At 38.5% G+C, this 12933-nt stretch overlaps 1 protein-coding gene across 1 annotated transcript; it reads right to left on the bottom strand.

Moving 5' to 3' along the window:
- Positions 1-8130: 8130 nt before the first annotated feature.
- SRP19 (signal recognition particle 19) lies at positions 8131-12928 on the bottom strand (the record flags this gene model as incomplete). The annotated part of the gene is made up of 5 exons (XM_057408598.1): positions 8131-8599; positions 9690-9801; positions 10503-10574; positions 11621-11696; positions 12909-12928. Coding segments are annotated over 5 exons (414 nt in total), but the record flags the coding sequence as incomplete, so codon positions are not given.
- Positions 12929-12933: the final 5 nt, after the last annotated feature.

A 12933-nucleotide genomic window follows, 5' to 3' on the forward strand; every position in this document is an offset into this window, starting at 1 on the left:
TTCCTAAATGGATAGATACTAAATACAGGGAAGAATAACTTCATTCAAGTGATCAAGGTTATATTAGTGTGAAATAATTTGCCAGAAAGAGATGTATTAAATTGCACAGGATAGCACAAGGTGACTTAAGTACACCTCCTTGCCTCTTCTTGATAAATAAAGTTGTCATCTAATAGGGTGCCTTTCAGAATCACTTTCAAAATCAAAACTACCTTTTGCTAAGGAGCAATACTATTCTAAACACTTTTTCCTAAAGTTCTGTTGAAATACTAACTGCCTTGAGTGCCAGTCTGCAGAACCACATCATTAATGGGATGGACTGGCCTTCAGGAGCCTTTTCTGCTCATAAAAATCTGCAGTCTCTTCTGACTGTACTAAGAGTAACTTTTCATGACCACTGAAACTTCCTGAATAGAGATGCTTTGTTTCTGCTTGATAATATACCTGACCAATCAGTAAGAATGCAGCCAAAGTTATTAAGAGAATAAAGGGCTTTTTGTAATCAATAGAAAATATTTTAGATATAAACATGTATTCAATCTTCCACACCGCAGACTTTTCAACAGATTCAGCATGAATTACTGAAATCTCCCAGTTCTCATCTCCATGCTGAGATTTCTTTAAAGCCTACAGTAACACTATGACACTTCTTAACTCACAGAACACACAGAAGGCAAGTTTAAGGTTTTGATATGCAAAAAAAACCTGATTTCTGGTCCAGAGTCTTACATTCAAAAGATTTAAAGTATACTTTTGAAGACTAGGATTTCTGCAATAAATTGGTATATAAACATTCACTGTAAATTTTCAGACACGAGAACTGCAAAAGAATGCACCACTCAGTTGAACTCTGCAGGTAGTTTCAAATTTGAGAGCTGTATTGAAGATTTGTAGAAGTGTCTTAAGAAAAAACATTTTAAACTTTAAGCTGGAAAATGCAGCGCTTAGGGCTGTAACCTTAGATAGAGAACTGAGATCCACTGTGCATCATTTTTTGTAGGACAGCATAAGCTTTGTTGTTTGAAGGAAAAAAAAAAAATCACAGCTAATAATTGTGACTTTTTATTATGACTGGATATGCTGAAGGGAATAAAAGTTTACAGCAAAGTTGTACATCTGTGAAAATCTACCATAGAAGTGGATTAATCTTGTCTTGCTTTTCTCTGTCTTAAACCCACTGCACTGTTCTGTAAGCCGTACTTAAATCCTAATGCTTCTGTTTTAAACCCTATCAGCTGTGTATTTAGAGGTCATGTGGCCAGTGTAATTTAGCTTCACCTCTTGAAAACATAAGTAATAAATAAAAATACTTAATAGTCTTACCTGATCTAGGTACGGAGTACTATGTAACATGCTTCTTTAAAACCTGCTGATAAATGTTGGACAAGCCTAACAAGGTCTCTAGCAAGAGCAGAACTTGTAATTTCTCATACTACTAAACATTTCTTCCACTTATTAATGGGGATAAACATTTCTAGGTAAGTGTTAAAACATTTTCTTACGTCTCTTCTTAGAATTTAAAAGTTAGGCTTAAAATCAAATTCTTGTCTCTACAACTTCTCTCTACATTCTTGACCTAAGCAGCTAACTCCAGTATTTCTTTGTCAGATTCCTACTTGTAGTAGAACACTGTTAATAGAACGTGATCTTGTTTGCCTTGATGCAAGTAGAAATTACTGAGTTTCTGAAGCAGAAACGTTACTCTTTCCTGCAAGTAACTCCGCTGGGTTGATCCCATCAATCTGTGCTCTTCTCACTGTCATCGTAACAATATTTATGTGCAGATGTTGGTACGCACATATACTCCCATGTGTCTGCTAAAGTTGTAATGTGTTAAATAAAAACATACAAATAAAAAAGAGATTCTTACATGAGTAGTGCAATGCCTCAGTAGTAAGATCTTAAGACTCTTACACTTCAACAAGGACAGCCTACTTTAAGGCAGAAGGTCTCTACAGGATACTTGCTCCCACCCCTTCCAACCCCCCCCCCCACTTCATTACTGTGGAGCTCTCAAAGCCTGAAGGAAGGATTTCTGCTTCATGACTAGATCTTGGGGAGCAACTAAGCTGTTTTACAGCTTCAGGCCTTAACCAAAGAGTTTGGAATGCAGATCTGTTCCCAACAGCAAGCACCATGAGCAGCTGCAAGCTTGATGGCTTTGCTTACTTAAGGCATCATTAAGATTTAGTGTTTAGAAACAGACAGAGGAAAAATGGTAAACTATGGGGATTTCAAAGTTTTTCTCTGGCCTGTTGATTTTCTAGTGTTCCATAAATGACCTTAACAAATAATGCTGTTGTTATTGGCAGGAAAGGGGGTTAGTTCTTTCTGCTGCCACTATAAGCCGGACATTTCTTCTGCTTTATTCTACGTATGTCCAAACTCAGCAAAAAGGAAAGAAAGTTCAGAAAAACATTAAAAAAAAAAACCACGATAACATCACCACAAGTGACACAAATTAAACTGAATTCTTAAAACCAAAGCAAGATAGTTAACAGAAATTATTTAAAGTAGTGGAAGATGGGATTAATATTTTTCACGTCAAACTCTCAAAACTTGTTTTCATCTGACAAATTTAAGAAGGTGTCTTGAGTTTGCATTCCAGTCTTGTCAACTCCATTTAACTAGTCTGAGAACCAACACAAAAATACTCAACTAATTTCTTACTTTCCACCCCCATTTCAGACTCAATCAACAATAACTTCTTATGCAAACGAGGAAGAACAGAGTTTTAAAGAAATGGAATGACAAATTCTTGTAAGTCATGACAGACTGTTAGTATTTCCTATAAACTGCATTATCTGGCAACCATGCAAATAAACTGTCAGTCTTGTCTTTCCAGAAAACTGCTCCATCCAGTGTGATGGAATGAAAAGTGCTTGAAGAATAACAGCCACTAAGGAAGACCTTTGAAAAAGTTCCTTAGATGAGTAGTTCCTTAGATGAGTATATGAACTGGTCAAGTAAAATATAACTGAAGATGCAGTTCTTTCAATTCAGCATCTTTTGGAAGGCCATGTAGCTACCACCTTTGCCAAGGCTATGGAATTCCATGCCACTTTATATGCCTACCATTTTGTATTGCTTCATCCTTGCAGGATGAATACATCTTAAAGCCTTTAATTAGACATGTCTAAACTCATAGAATCACAGAATGGTTTGTGTTGGAAAGGACTTTAAAAAGGTCATCCAGTTCCAACCCCCTACCATGGGCAGGGACACCTTCCACTAGACCAGGTTGCCCAAGGCCTGTCCAACCTGACCTTGAACACTGCCAGGGCTGGAGCATTTACCACTTCTTTGGGCAACCTGTTCCAGTGCCTCACCACCCTCACAGTTAAGAAGTTCTTCCTTGTAACTAATACAACTTCCTATAACTAGCCTGAACTTCCCCTGTTTGAACCCATTACCCCTTGTCCTATCGCTACAGTCCCTGATGAAGAGGGTCTCTTTGGCACAGAGATACTGGAAGACTACTATGAAGTTTCCACACAGCTTCTCCAGGCTGAACAGCCCCAACTTTCTCAGCCTTTGTATGGGAGATGTTCCAGTCGCCTGATCATCCTTTTTTGCTATCTGGGAAAAACAAACAACATAAAAAACACAGCCCCCCAAAAAACCCAGATCTTCATACAGAGAAAAAAGGCACATGTAATGTTTCATAAGAAACAGCACTACAGTGCAGGCAACTTGTTCCTACCTGGAGTGTCCTCTGCTCTTTTCCAGGTCCCTTTCTACCAATGACAGTCACCCTTCTCCCACCTCTCTTACACCAGGCATTATAGTATAGTCAATCCTCCCATCTTTAGCTCTTACCAGATCTAATCTGTACCTTATCTCCAGTTGCATGTGTGCTGACTGATCACCCAAGATATTAAATACAGATTGGTCAGAGCAAACTGCCAACCAGGAAGGATGAATACTCATTCTCCTCGTCTTTTTTTTTTTGTCCCTACAATGATGCAGCAGGCTTAAAAGTTCTAAAGCAATATAAGAAGAGAGTATTTGCATTGTCCTTTTTCTTTAGGGGAAAAAATCCCCCCCAAACACTCTCTGAAAAGCCAGGTTATTTTATCCTAAGAGGTGAATTAACCCCATAAAAGCCAGTCTGTAACAGGAAGAAGCTAAATAACTGGTATCCAGTGACAAGACACATGGGAATGGTTCAAAGCTGCACCAGGGGAGGTTCAGACTTGACATTAGTAAACACATCTTTACCATGAGAGTAGTCAAGCACTAAAACAGGCTTCTTATCCTAGAGAGGCAGTCAATGCCCTAAGCGTGTCAGTTGGACAATGCCCTTAACAACATGCTTTGACTTTTGGTCAGCCCTGAAGCAGTCAGGCAATTGGACTAGATGATCATTGTAGATCCCTTCCAAATGAAATAGTCCACTCTTCCAACAAAGCCACCTCTGCAGCTAGAAACAGCAGGAAACAAGGGAGCCACACCATCTTTTATGCTTTCAAGTATATGCACACCAGCTGTATATGCTGCTCCAAAAGGGAGTTTTGGCTAGAAGGCTCTAACTTGTAAGCACACACAAGGAACAAGATGCACACCAGGCAAGCTTTTTAAGAACAGCCATTTTCTGCAGAGCTGGTCTGTGAGAAATTTACTTTATGGCTGAATGTAGAGAACTACATACGTCCGTACATTATTGTCCCTTCCCATGTTAAAACACATTTCAATATATTTGAAATCAGAACTGAATAATGATAACTGTGCTTCTGTTACAGCAGCTATATGCCCTGACACATCTGACAACAGTTCTGAAACTTCAGTTTTACTAATTCCTTCGTTAATTGCCTGTACCTTCAGATCTGCTTAATGGGCAATGTCCCCATACAATGCTGACACAGAAACTGATGAGGATTGTTACAAAGATTCTTAGCTCACACGTCCATTTCAAATGTGAAATCTTTGCCTAGGTATCCACAAAACAGTATAGGAAAACAACAAGTATATATTTTTAAACAGCTAGTCAATTCTGTAAGGACACTAGATCAATATCCACATTACTCGTGCCTTTGATAGAGAGTAATCCCAATCAGCGATGCACGTCTTTGTTAATACTGCCATCTACAGGAAACTACAGACAGTGCTCCCTTAGTAACTCTGAAAGTTACTAAACTGCTTAAGATTCTCAGAGAACTGTAAAAGCAAGACAGGTGACATAAAAAGATGTCCATTATCACCCTGTTTTCCCTCAAAATGTTTTTTTTATTGATAGCATTGAGACTGATAGTTGCAGTATTTCTGTATTTTTACAGCAGCCTCATCTCCACTCAGAGTCCTGCAATGCTATCTTCCCTGTTCCCACGAAGTGAAGCAAACAAGGGGAGATGGGAAGGGTGCTTAGGAAGGGGGAAGACCGTCAGAAGAACCTTACTGTCTTGACCCACTTTTCTTAAAGGAAAAAACGAACTCAGTTTAAGGAACTCAGTTTATTAAAAAAACAGGAAATACAGAAATAGAAGCTTAACCTTGGCAGGAAACGAGGAGTTGCATTTAACTTCATGATGCCTCATTTAAGAACAAACACTGCTCACATACTGTACTTACACTAAAACTAGACAGAACTCATTCAGAGATGGGGGATTAAGCAAGCAGGTGTTGCAGGAACCAGATTTCAGCCCTCTAAGGGCAGTAATCATCTGATTGCCCAGCACTGCACAATTTGCTCTTAAAAAAAAAATAAAATCAGCTTTAACCAAAATACCTGAAGAGCTTTGTTTATTTGATTAAATCACAGTTTCATAAATTTGAGCTCAATATTACTCTTTCCAGAGATCTTTCTCAGTCTTCTTTGTAATACTCTTACACTTTAAAACAGCTTTACTATTTTGAGTTCCTTGGGAAATTTTGGTAAGCAATGCCACCAAGATTCTTTCTCAACATTTACAACATAGCACAGACAAGTTCGCAAGATATTTAATTTCTGAACAGTGTAAACAGATATCCTATGGGATTTAACCTCCACATTTTTCATCTGTCCATAGTCTCAAGCTCTGATTTAGAGTACTTAATTATTTGATTTAGAATACTTCATTTAGACTACTGATTTAGATGGCATAACATGACCAGGACTCAGCTAGAGACATCCCCCTCCACTTAACTGAGTTACCTCATACCAATTAACTTTCACAGAGCTCTCACTGTTTAAAGTTTCAGGAAAGTTACTCAGCACTCTGTTTTCTGCTAACACCCCCCATGCCCCCCCTTCAGATAGCATCTCTCCCTGCTGTTCCTACTCTGTGGCATTCCATCAACTCACAGAAATACCACTTAACTAACTTCTCAAAGTTTAGGTGCGTTTTCAAGCTCAGATAGTCCAAACGCAGAATGCATGAACTGTTACATCGCCAGACGAAAACCTGAAGACATTTATATACAACCATAGTCGATTACAGCCTTAGAACACAGAACTTCTTCTCCTAAAACATTCCATTTTAGAAACTCTACATACTGCTTCTATCTCACTAGTACAGGGCTTGGACTCAGGAACTTGCCATGGCAGCTTCTCGATTTAGTAGAGGAAGACAGGCTGCCCAGGGAGGTTGTGGAGTCTCCTTTCCTGGAGACATTCAAAACCCGCCTGGACACATTCCTGTGTAACATTATCTAGGTGTTCCTGCTCTGGCACGGGGATTGGACTAGATGATCTTTCGAGGTCCCTTCCAATCTCTAACATACTGTGATACTTTGTGACTGCAGTCCCCCTTGAGTGAACAATGCAATGCAAGAACCAGACTCACAAAGTATTACATGCAGGAAATAAAACTGACTTTGAACTAGTCACAAATCAGGGGCTCTATGCAGCTGCACTATGCGTACCTACTGGCATCAGCTTCAAGGGGCTTCACTATCCATTTGAAAAAGTTGCAGTTGAGTGCAACAAGAAATGTACGAACATAAGAAAACTCAAACTACAATGACAAGTAACTTGGGATATCATCAAGAACTTCACCAAGTTTCATTACTTTAGAATCATCATTAAATATCTGAATGCATTTTGAATGCTGTTCCTCTTTAAAGTGGGAAAAAGGTGATGCCATGGTGTAGCATACCTGATAAGACAAGCGAGAGAAGTCTTGAAAGAGAATGTTGGCACATGAAAAATTCATCAAAAATAATCCGTAACTTGCTTCCAATAGTCATCTGTGAAAGCATTCAAGTGACTTTTGTTTTCATACAGTAAGTATTAGAAAACTCATGCAGAATTTTTTGTTTGAAATTCAAAACAGGTACTGCTGCTTTTCAGTCTCCTTATATTGAATTCTCTCTCATTTAACTTGCACAGTACATGTCTTAATCAGTCTGAAGGAACCTTGCTACTTGACAGCTATTGTGACTAACTCACCTTCTTCAAGTAACTTTATGTCCCTGTGTGGGATATAAAAAAAAAAAAAAAAGAAAAGAAAAGAAAATTTTAAGTTACCAAATACTGCAAGCCTCAGATATCTGAAATAGGATGGAAAAGTAAAGCTGCATTTCCTAAGTGCTTGAACTACCCCAAATGGGATAATATAGTGTCCCATATTATATAAGACACAAAAGGGAGCTCTCCCCCCTGCCCTCCCCAATTATCTTAAAACTTTACAATATTATCCTTACAATATATACCTCTGACTTCTTTACAAAAGGCTGTGCAGTAAAAAGTAACACTTTTGGAAGAAGTATTCTATAAAATTAATTTTTGTAAAAATTAACGTCACCTTTATTAATATACTTGACAGCTGTGAAAGAGGGACCGTTTTAAATTGATAATTTTAGATTGGATATTAGGAGAAATTTCTTTGCCAAAAGGGTTGTCAAGCACTGGAGCAAGCTTCTCAGGGAAGTGGTGGAGTCACCATTCCTGCAGGTATTTATTTGTAAATGTGGCACTTTGGGACATGGTTTAGTTGTGAACTTGGCTGTTCTGGGTTAACAGTTGGACTCGATGATCTTAAGGGTCTTTTTCCAATCTAAATGATTCTGTGATTCCGTAATTATTATCACGGGAAGTTTATAGAGGCATAACATCATTGATTTACATTTTTCTCTTAGTGACAAAGACTCTCCATAGTTAAGAAAATCACTAGCATAGATAAATTGCTTACTAAGGCAACCAGTTTTCAGGTATCTAGTCTGCATAAGAGTACTTATTCATGTATTTATCAAAAGCTGCATATTTCCTCTGTAAAGAATAATTCTCCCTCCCACCCCATTTCTTTATGTTCTTCCACTTTTAAAAGCGGGTGCTAGCTTCAGACTTGCAGGTTGTGTGTCAAGACAGGTTTATTTTTACATAGATGAGAGGCAGCTACATACATTCCAGTTCCCAGAAAAGTTCTGTTCCACTTCACCTGTTTATTTCTTGCTTTCATCCATCACTTGGAAGCTGCAGCAAGTAATATGTCCATCCACCTTTGTCGTAAATGCAACTATGTGATGTAACAATTACTCCAAATGTGAGCTCATTTCTTCTTCTTCCCTTTACCTTTCTTGCCTCCCTCTCCTTGCTGAAGACTTTGATCACTACCTCCCATCTTTTGGGTTCTTGATTTCAGTTTGGGAATAGTTTCTGCAGCATACAGCATCACTGATTTACCTAAAAATATAGGGGGAGATCAATGCATGCCTACTACATTAAAAACATTTGCATAGTTTTCAAAGTTGGACACTTCAGCCCCTATACAGATTTCTGTTAGAAGTAGATCTAAAGCCTAGGATCTGTGCTTCCTTCCCCCTGTGCAGCTACAAGTTTACAGAAAATTCTCAAACTTCCCCCTCTGCCTTTTTTTTTTTTAATTTTGAAGTACAGAACTGATCAATGTCATAGTAGACTAGAACAGGCAGATAACCTGACAATTGCCAAAGTATCTACATCCTTCCTGTTACTTTTCTGCCTCCTTAATGGGCCTAAAATACCTGGGACAGAATGACCAGGCAAAGCTACAAGCATTTTTTAGTAAGGCACTGCCTTCTTCCAGCAGGAATAGGGGTTTAAGTTGTCTCCTTCTAACCAACAGCACTTCAATGCTACTCTAGACTCAATACTATTCTCTCAATACTATTCTTGCTCTTTCCTTAAGATACATACTTCTTCATATATATATACATACATATATACATGTATATATATTTGCTTTGCTTTTACACACCAACTAGTTTTCAGGAAAAATGCAAAATATTACATTATTTGTCATTCAAGATGAACTATTCCTGTTATTTAAAGGGAGCTGCTCCATTGTTAATTTATGAAAATGGCCAGCAGAAAACTCAGCTGAACTCAGTATTGTACTTCATCAATTTGGCATCCATACTGATGCCTGTAACCCAAGAAAAAGACTCAATTTAGCCATTTTAATACCAAATCCTTTAACTGTCAACAAAGCAGTAAGCAAACAAAGCAATCATACAACACTCCCCACAATCTCCTTCAATGCAACTGCTTGAAGAAATACCAGGATCAAAGACAGCAGCACTTTACAAATCCCACTCAATGCTCACACACCAACTGCATCTGATTGACTTACATAAGCAAAAGGATTGATTTGGTTGACTTAGGCAGAGAGATTTAATGTAAAGCTGTAAAATGTGAAAGAGTAAAACTAATTCAGCAAGTTGGTAACATAAAATAAACAAAGTCCTTCTGTTTTATTAACAGATAAAGTGCCTAACCCAGGTACTCTACTCACGTGTTGGAAACTGAGGTAAACATGGATTACCATCATCTTGTTTGAGCTGGATTCGTACTCTACCTCTGTACTGCACATCTCTGTTCCACTCTCTGGGATACATCTTATTTTTCTGTCATACAAAAGGAAACACTTATTATAAAAGTACTGTAATAACTGAGCTAAGTCATAGCAGCCTGGAATACTAACAGATGTAAAACATAACAGTAGCTCACCCAACAGTGTCACCAACTACTCAGCCACTGCAATAGCATCCAAAGCTATAGCACAGTGTTTTCAAAAGCACTTCTGCAACTAGTACTGGTACTGAACAATTTAGCAAATAATCTGCTACAGGGACTGCTCCACCTCCCCACCAGTATGGACTGCAGTGACACAGGTTTTCTTTACCCTCTCCACAGCTACACACCCTTCCAGATACTTAGAGACAGATGTCTGATGCCCACTGCTTGGAGATACTCATAGGCTTTATTTTTGTCAAAATGTTACAGGTTTCTTATTGATACAAGCTATTTCATAGGCAGGGTGCACTAATCTGAATATATTACAGTTCTAAAAAAAAAACTGATTCTGGTTTTGGGTATCAGTCACTCTCTTAGATGAGGACCTCAACTTTTGGAAAAATTCAACAGTGTTTTAAATTAGTGATTACTTCAGAAAATTAATTGCAAAAGGTTACCTCTCTAGAAATCCAGACTCATTCCCTAACAAAAAAGCAACCAGCTTCATATATTTAAAGAACAAGCAGGTATTGCACTAAAAAATGAACATTCTCCGGCTAAGATGTAACTAGTCTTCTTTTTCCTGTATTACCTCTAACAGCACGTTGAATCCGACTGCTGCGCATACATCCTGGATTTCTGTAGATGTGGGATTTTCAACAGCCTGTTGAAACAATGTTTTACAGTTACATATTTTTCCGTGATGAACTACTTACACAGCAATAGTTAACAGCTTCCACCCTATCCTCTGTAACTACAAAAAGGAGATAAGTAAAGAGAAAGTACTTCACACACTGACAAATCTACTTTAGAAGTCACCTGTGAGTGCTTGTATGGTCCAAAAAAAAAAAAATAAAAAAATACCCAAACCAAAAAAGAGATAAGACATCAGAAGAATGGGAAACAGATGAGGATTAATTAGCACAGGGGAAGTAAAAGAATTGCTGAGGAGAAGTAACTGAAATAACATTGATTGTATTTAAAAAAAAAAACATCAAAACACCGAAACAACCAAAAGCCATGAATTGGCAACAGCAAATTTGCAGCAACGACTGAAGGGAGAAAACACAGAAACTTTCTAGGCACAAAGCAGTGGATTTCTCCCACAGACAGATCTTTAACTGGCAACTGGCATGCTCAAGAAAGGTTTAAGTATTATCAGAAAAAACACACAAACCTAAAAGAAAAGCCCTCTATATTCCCAGAAATACTTGTTAAAAACATCACAAAGGAGATTTTCAATAACTATTTCAGGAGAGACTAAATGCAGTAACAACTACTACATTGTGCATATGTGCCACATGCGGTGTAAATTCTACCTTCAACACCAGCAGTGGAGACAGGGCACAGACTATAGGCACGTACAGTCAGTCACATAAACACATTCATTAGGTATCTCTTCTTTTCTTATTTTGCTTTCAAATTTGACAAACTACTTATGTGGGAGGTCGGGTGCATTAAGTTTGTCAGTACTTCACCTGTTTGCCAAAGGTGCTGCTTGCATGAAATTGACACTTAAACCCAGCGCTCTTCTACCAAATTCACATGCTGACTAGGTTACCTTCAACTATGCTGTAATTTCCAGTTATCAAGCTACTTATCATGGGGAACAGGAAAGAGCAATACCTTTGAGATCTACTTCCCAACTCTTTTAACCACTGCTATACAGCAAGACAAAACATTTTATTTCTCTGCCACCCACAAACTTACTTTGTCTATAGGTATCCTTCTTCCTTCTGCTATCGTCTTCTTGTTATTCAGATATGCTGGATAAATGCAGATGAATCTAAAAAGAGAAAGCGGAGTTTAAGTAATATCAACTCTCAACTACTTAACTATTTATTCAACTAGTAAAACAAAAAATAAACCTCATGACTATGTGCCTAGAACACACAGTGGCTTAGAACAACCATTCATTTTCCCTAAACCAATTAGTAAGATGTTGTAAAACCCCATTTCCTGTTATCCAGGACATTCCATGACCATCTGGCTGCAGTGTTCACTGCATGACAATACTTTGTGGAGTATATCTATTTCAAGTAAATAGATATTTGAGTAAACTATTTTGGTGCCATCTGCTTTGAGTAAAAAAAAAGAAAAAAAAAGAAAAAAAAAAAGAAGGCTGAAAGAGAATTCTCTGACCCATTTCTTACAATTTACCTTTTTTTTAAATTTCCTTCCTTCCTATTCATACACAGAAGAACCCAAATTTGGGTAAGTTATAAAGCCCCTGAAAAACTTTCTTAAGGTATTTCAGTAGATTTAAAACTGTCAAGCACATACAGTGCACAAGAGAGACAGAATCTCAACTATACTTATTATGAGACAATAAAAATAAAACTAGCTGAGGCCTACAAGCAAAGGATAAGAAAAAGGAATGCCTACATTTGAATAAGGAACTATGACAGCATAAGTAGATAGGGAAGCAGAAATTGAGCAAATAGAGAAAACAATCTGGAGCATGCTAATATTCAGTTACTTGGAGACTGACAAGTCCCATTAATCCCAACTCCCTCCGATGAAACATTTCTCCCTGCCTCTAAAATTAGCCTTAGTCATTGCAACTCATATTACTCTTCTCATCCAGTTCTCTTTACGAGTCAACCAGTGCTTCCATGCCAGTGGCAGAGTTCTGCAGGGGAAATCACAGAATTACAGTCTGGTCTGGGTTGGAAGCGACCTTAAAGCTCATCCAGATCCAAACCCCTGCCACAGGCAGGGACACCTCCCATCAGAGCAGGCTGCTCCAAGCCCCATCCAACCTGATCCTGAACACTGCCAAGGATGGGGCAGCCATGGATTCTCTGGGCAATCTGTGCCAGCGCCTCAGTCTCTTCACGTTCCACCTCAAACGCCCAAACTAATTACTGACGCCCACAAATACAACAGCAGTCGCACCCCCCACAGCTGCATCCATCCCCCCCGCCCCCACAACTGCACCCCACCCCAAGAAAGAGGGAGACTATTCCAGGCAGCAGCCGGGCGCGAGCCCTGTTACCTCTCCTTATCAGCCCGAAACGAGG

Source organism: Pezoporus wallicus, unplaced genomic scaffold (genome assembly GCF_028554395.1).
Source record: "Pezoporus wallicus isolate ANWC-B61680 ecotype Strahan unplaced genomic scaffold, APGP_CSIRO_Pwel_v1 contig_9962, whole genome shotgun sequence".
NCBI lineage: Eukaryota > Metazoa > Chordata > Aves > Psittaciformes > Psittacidae > Pezoporus > Pezoporus wallicus.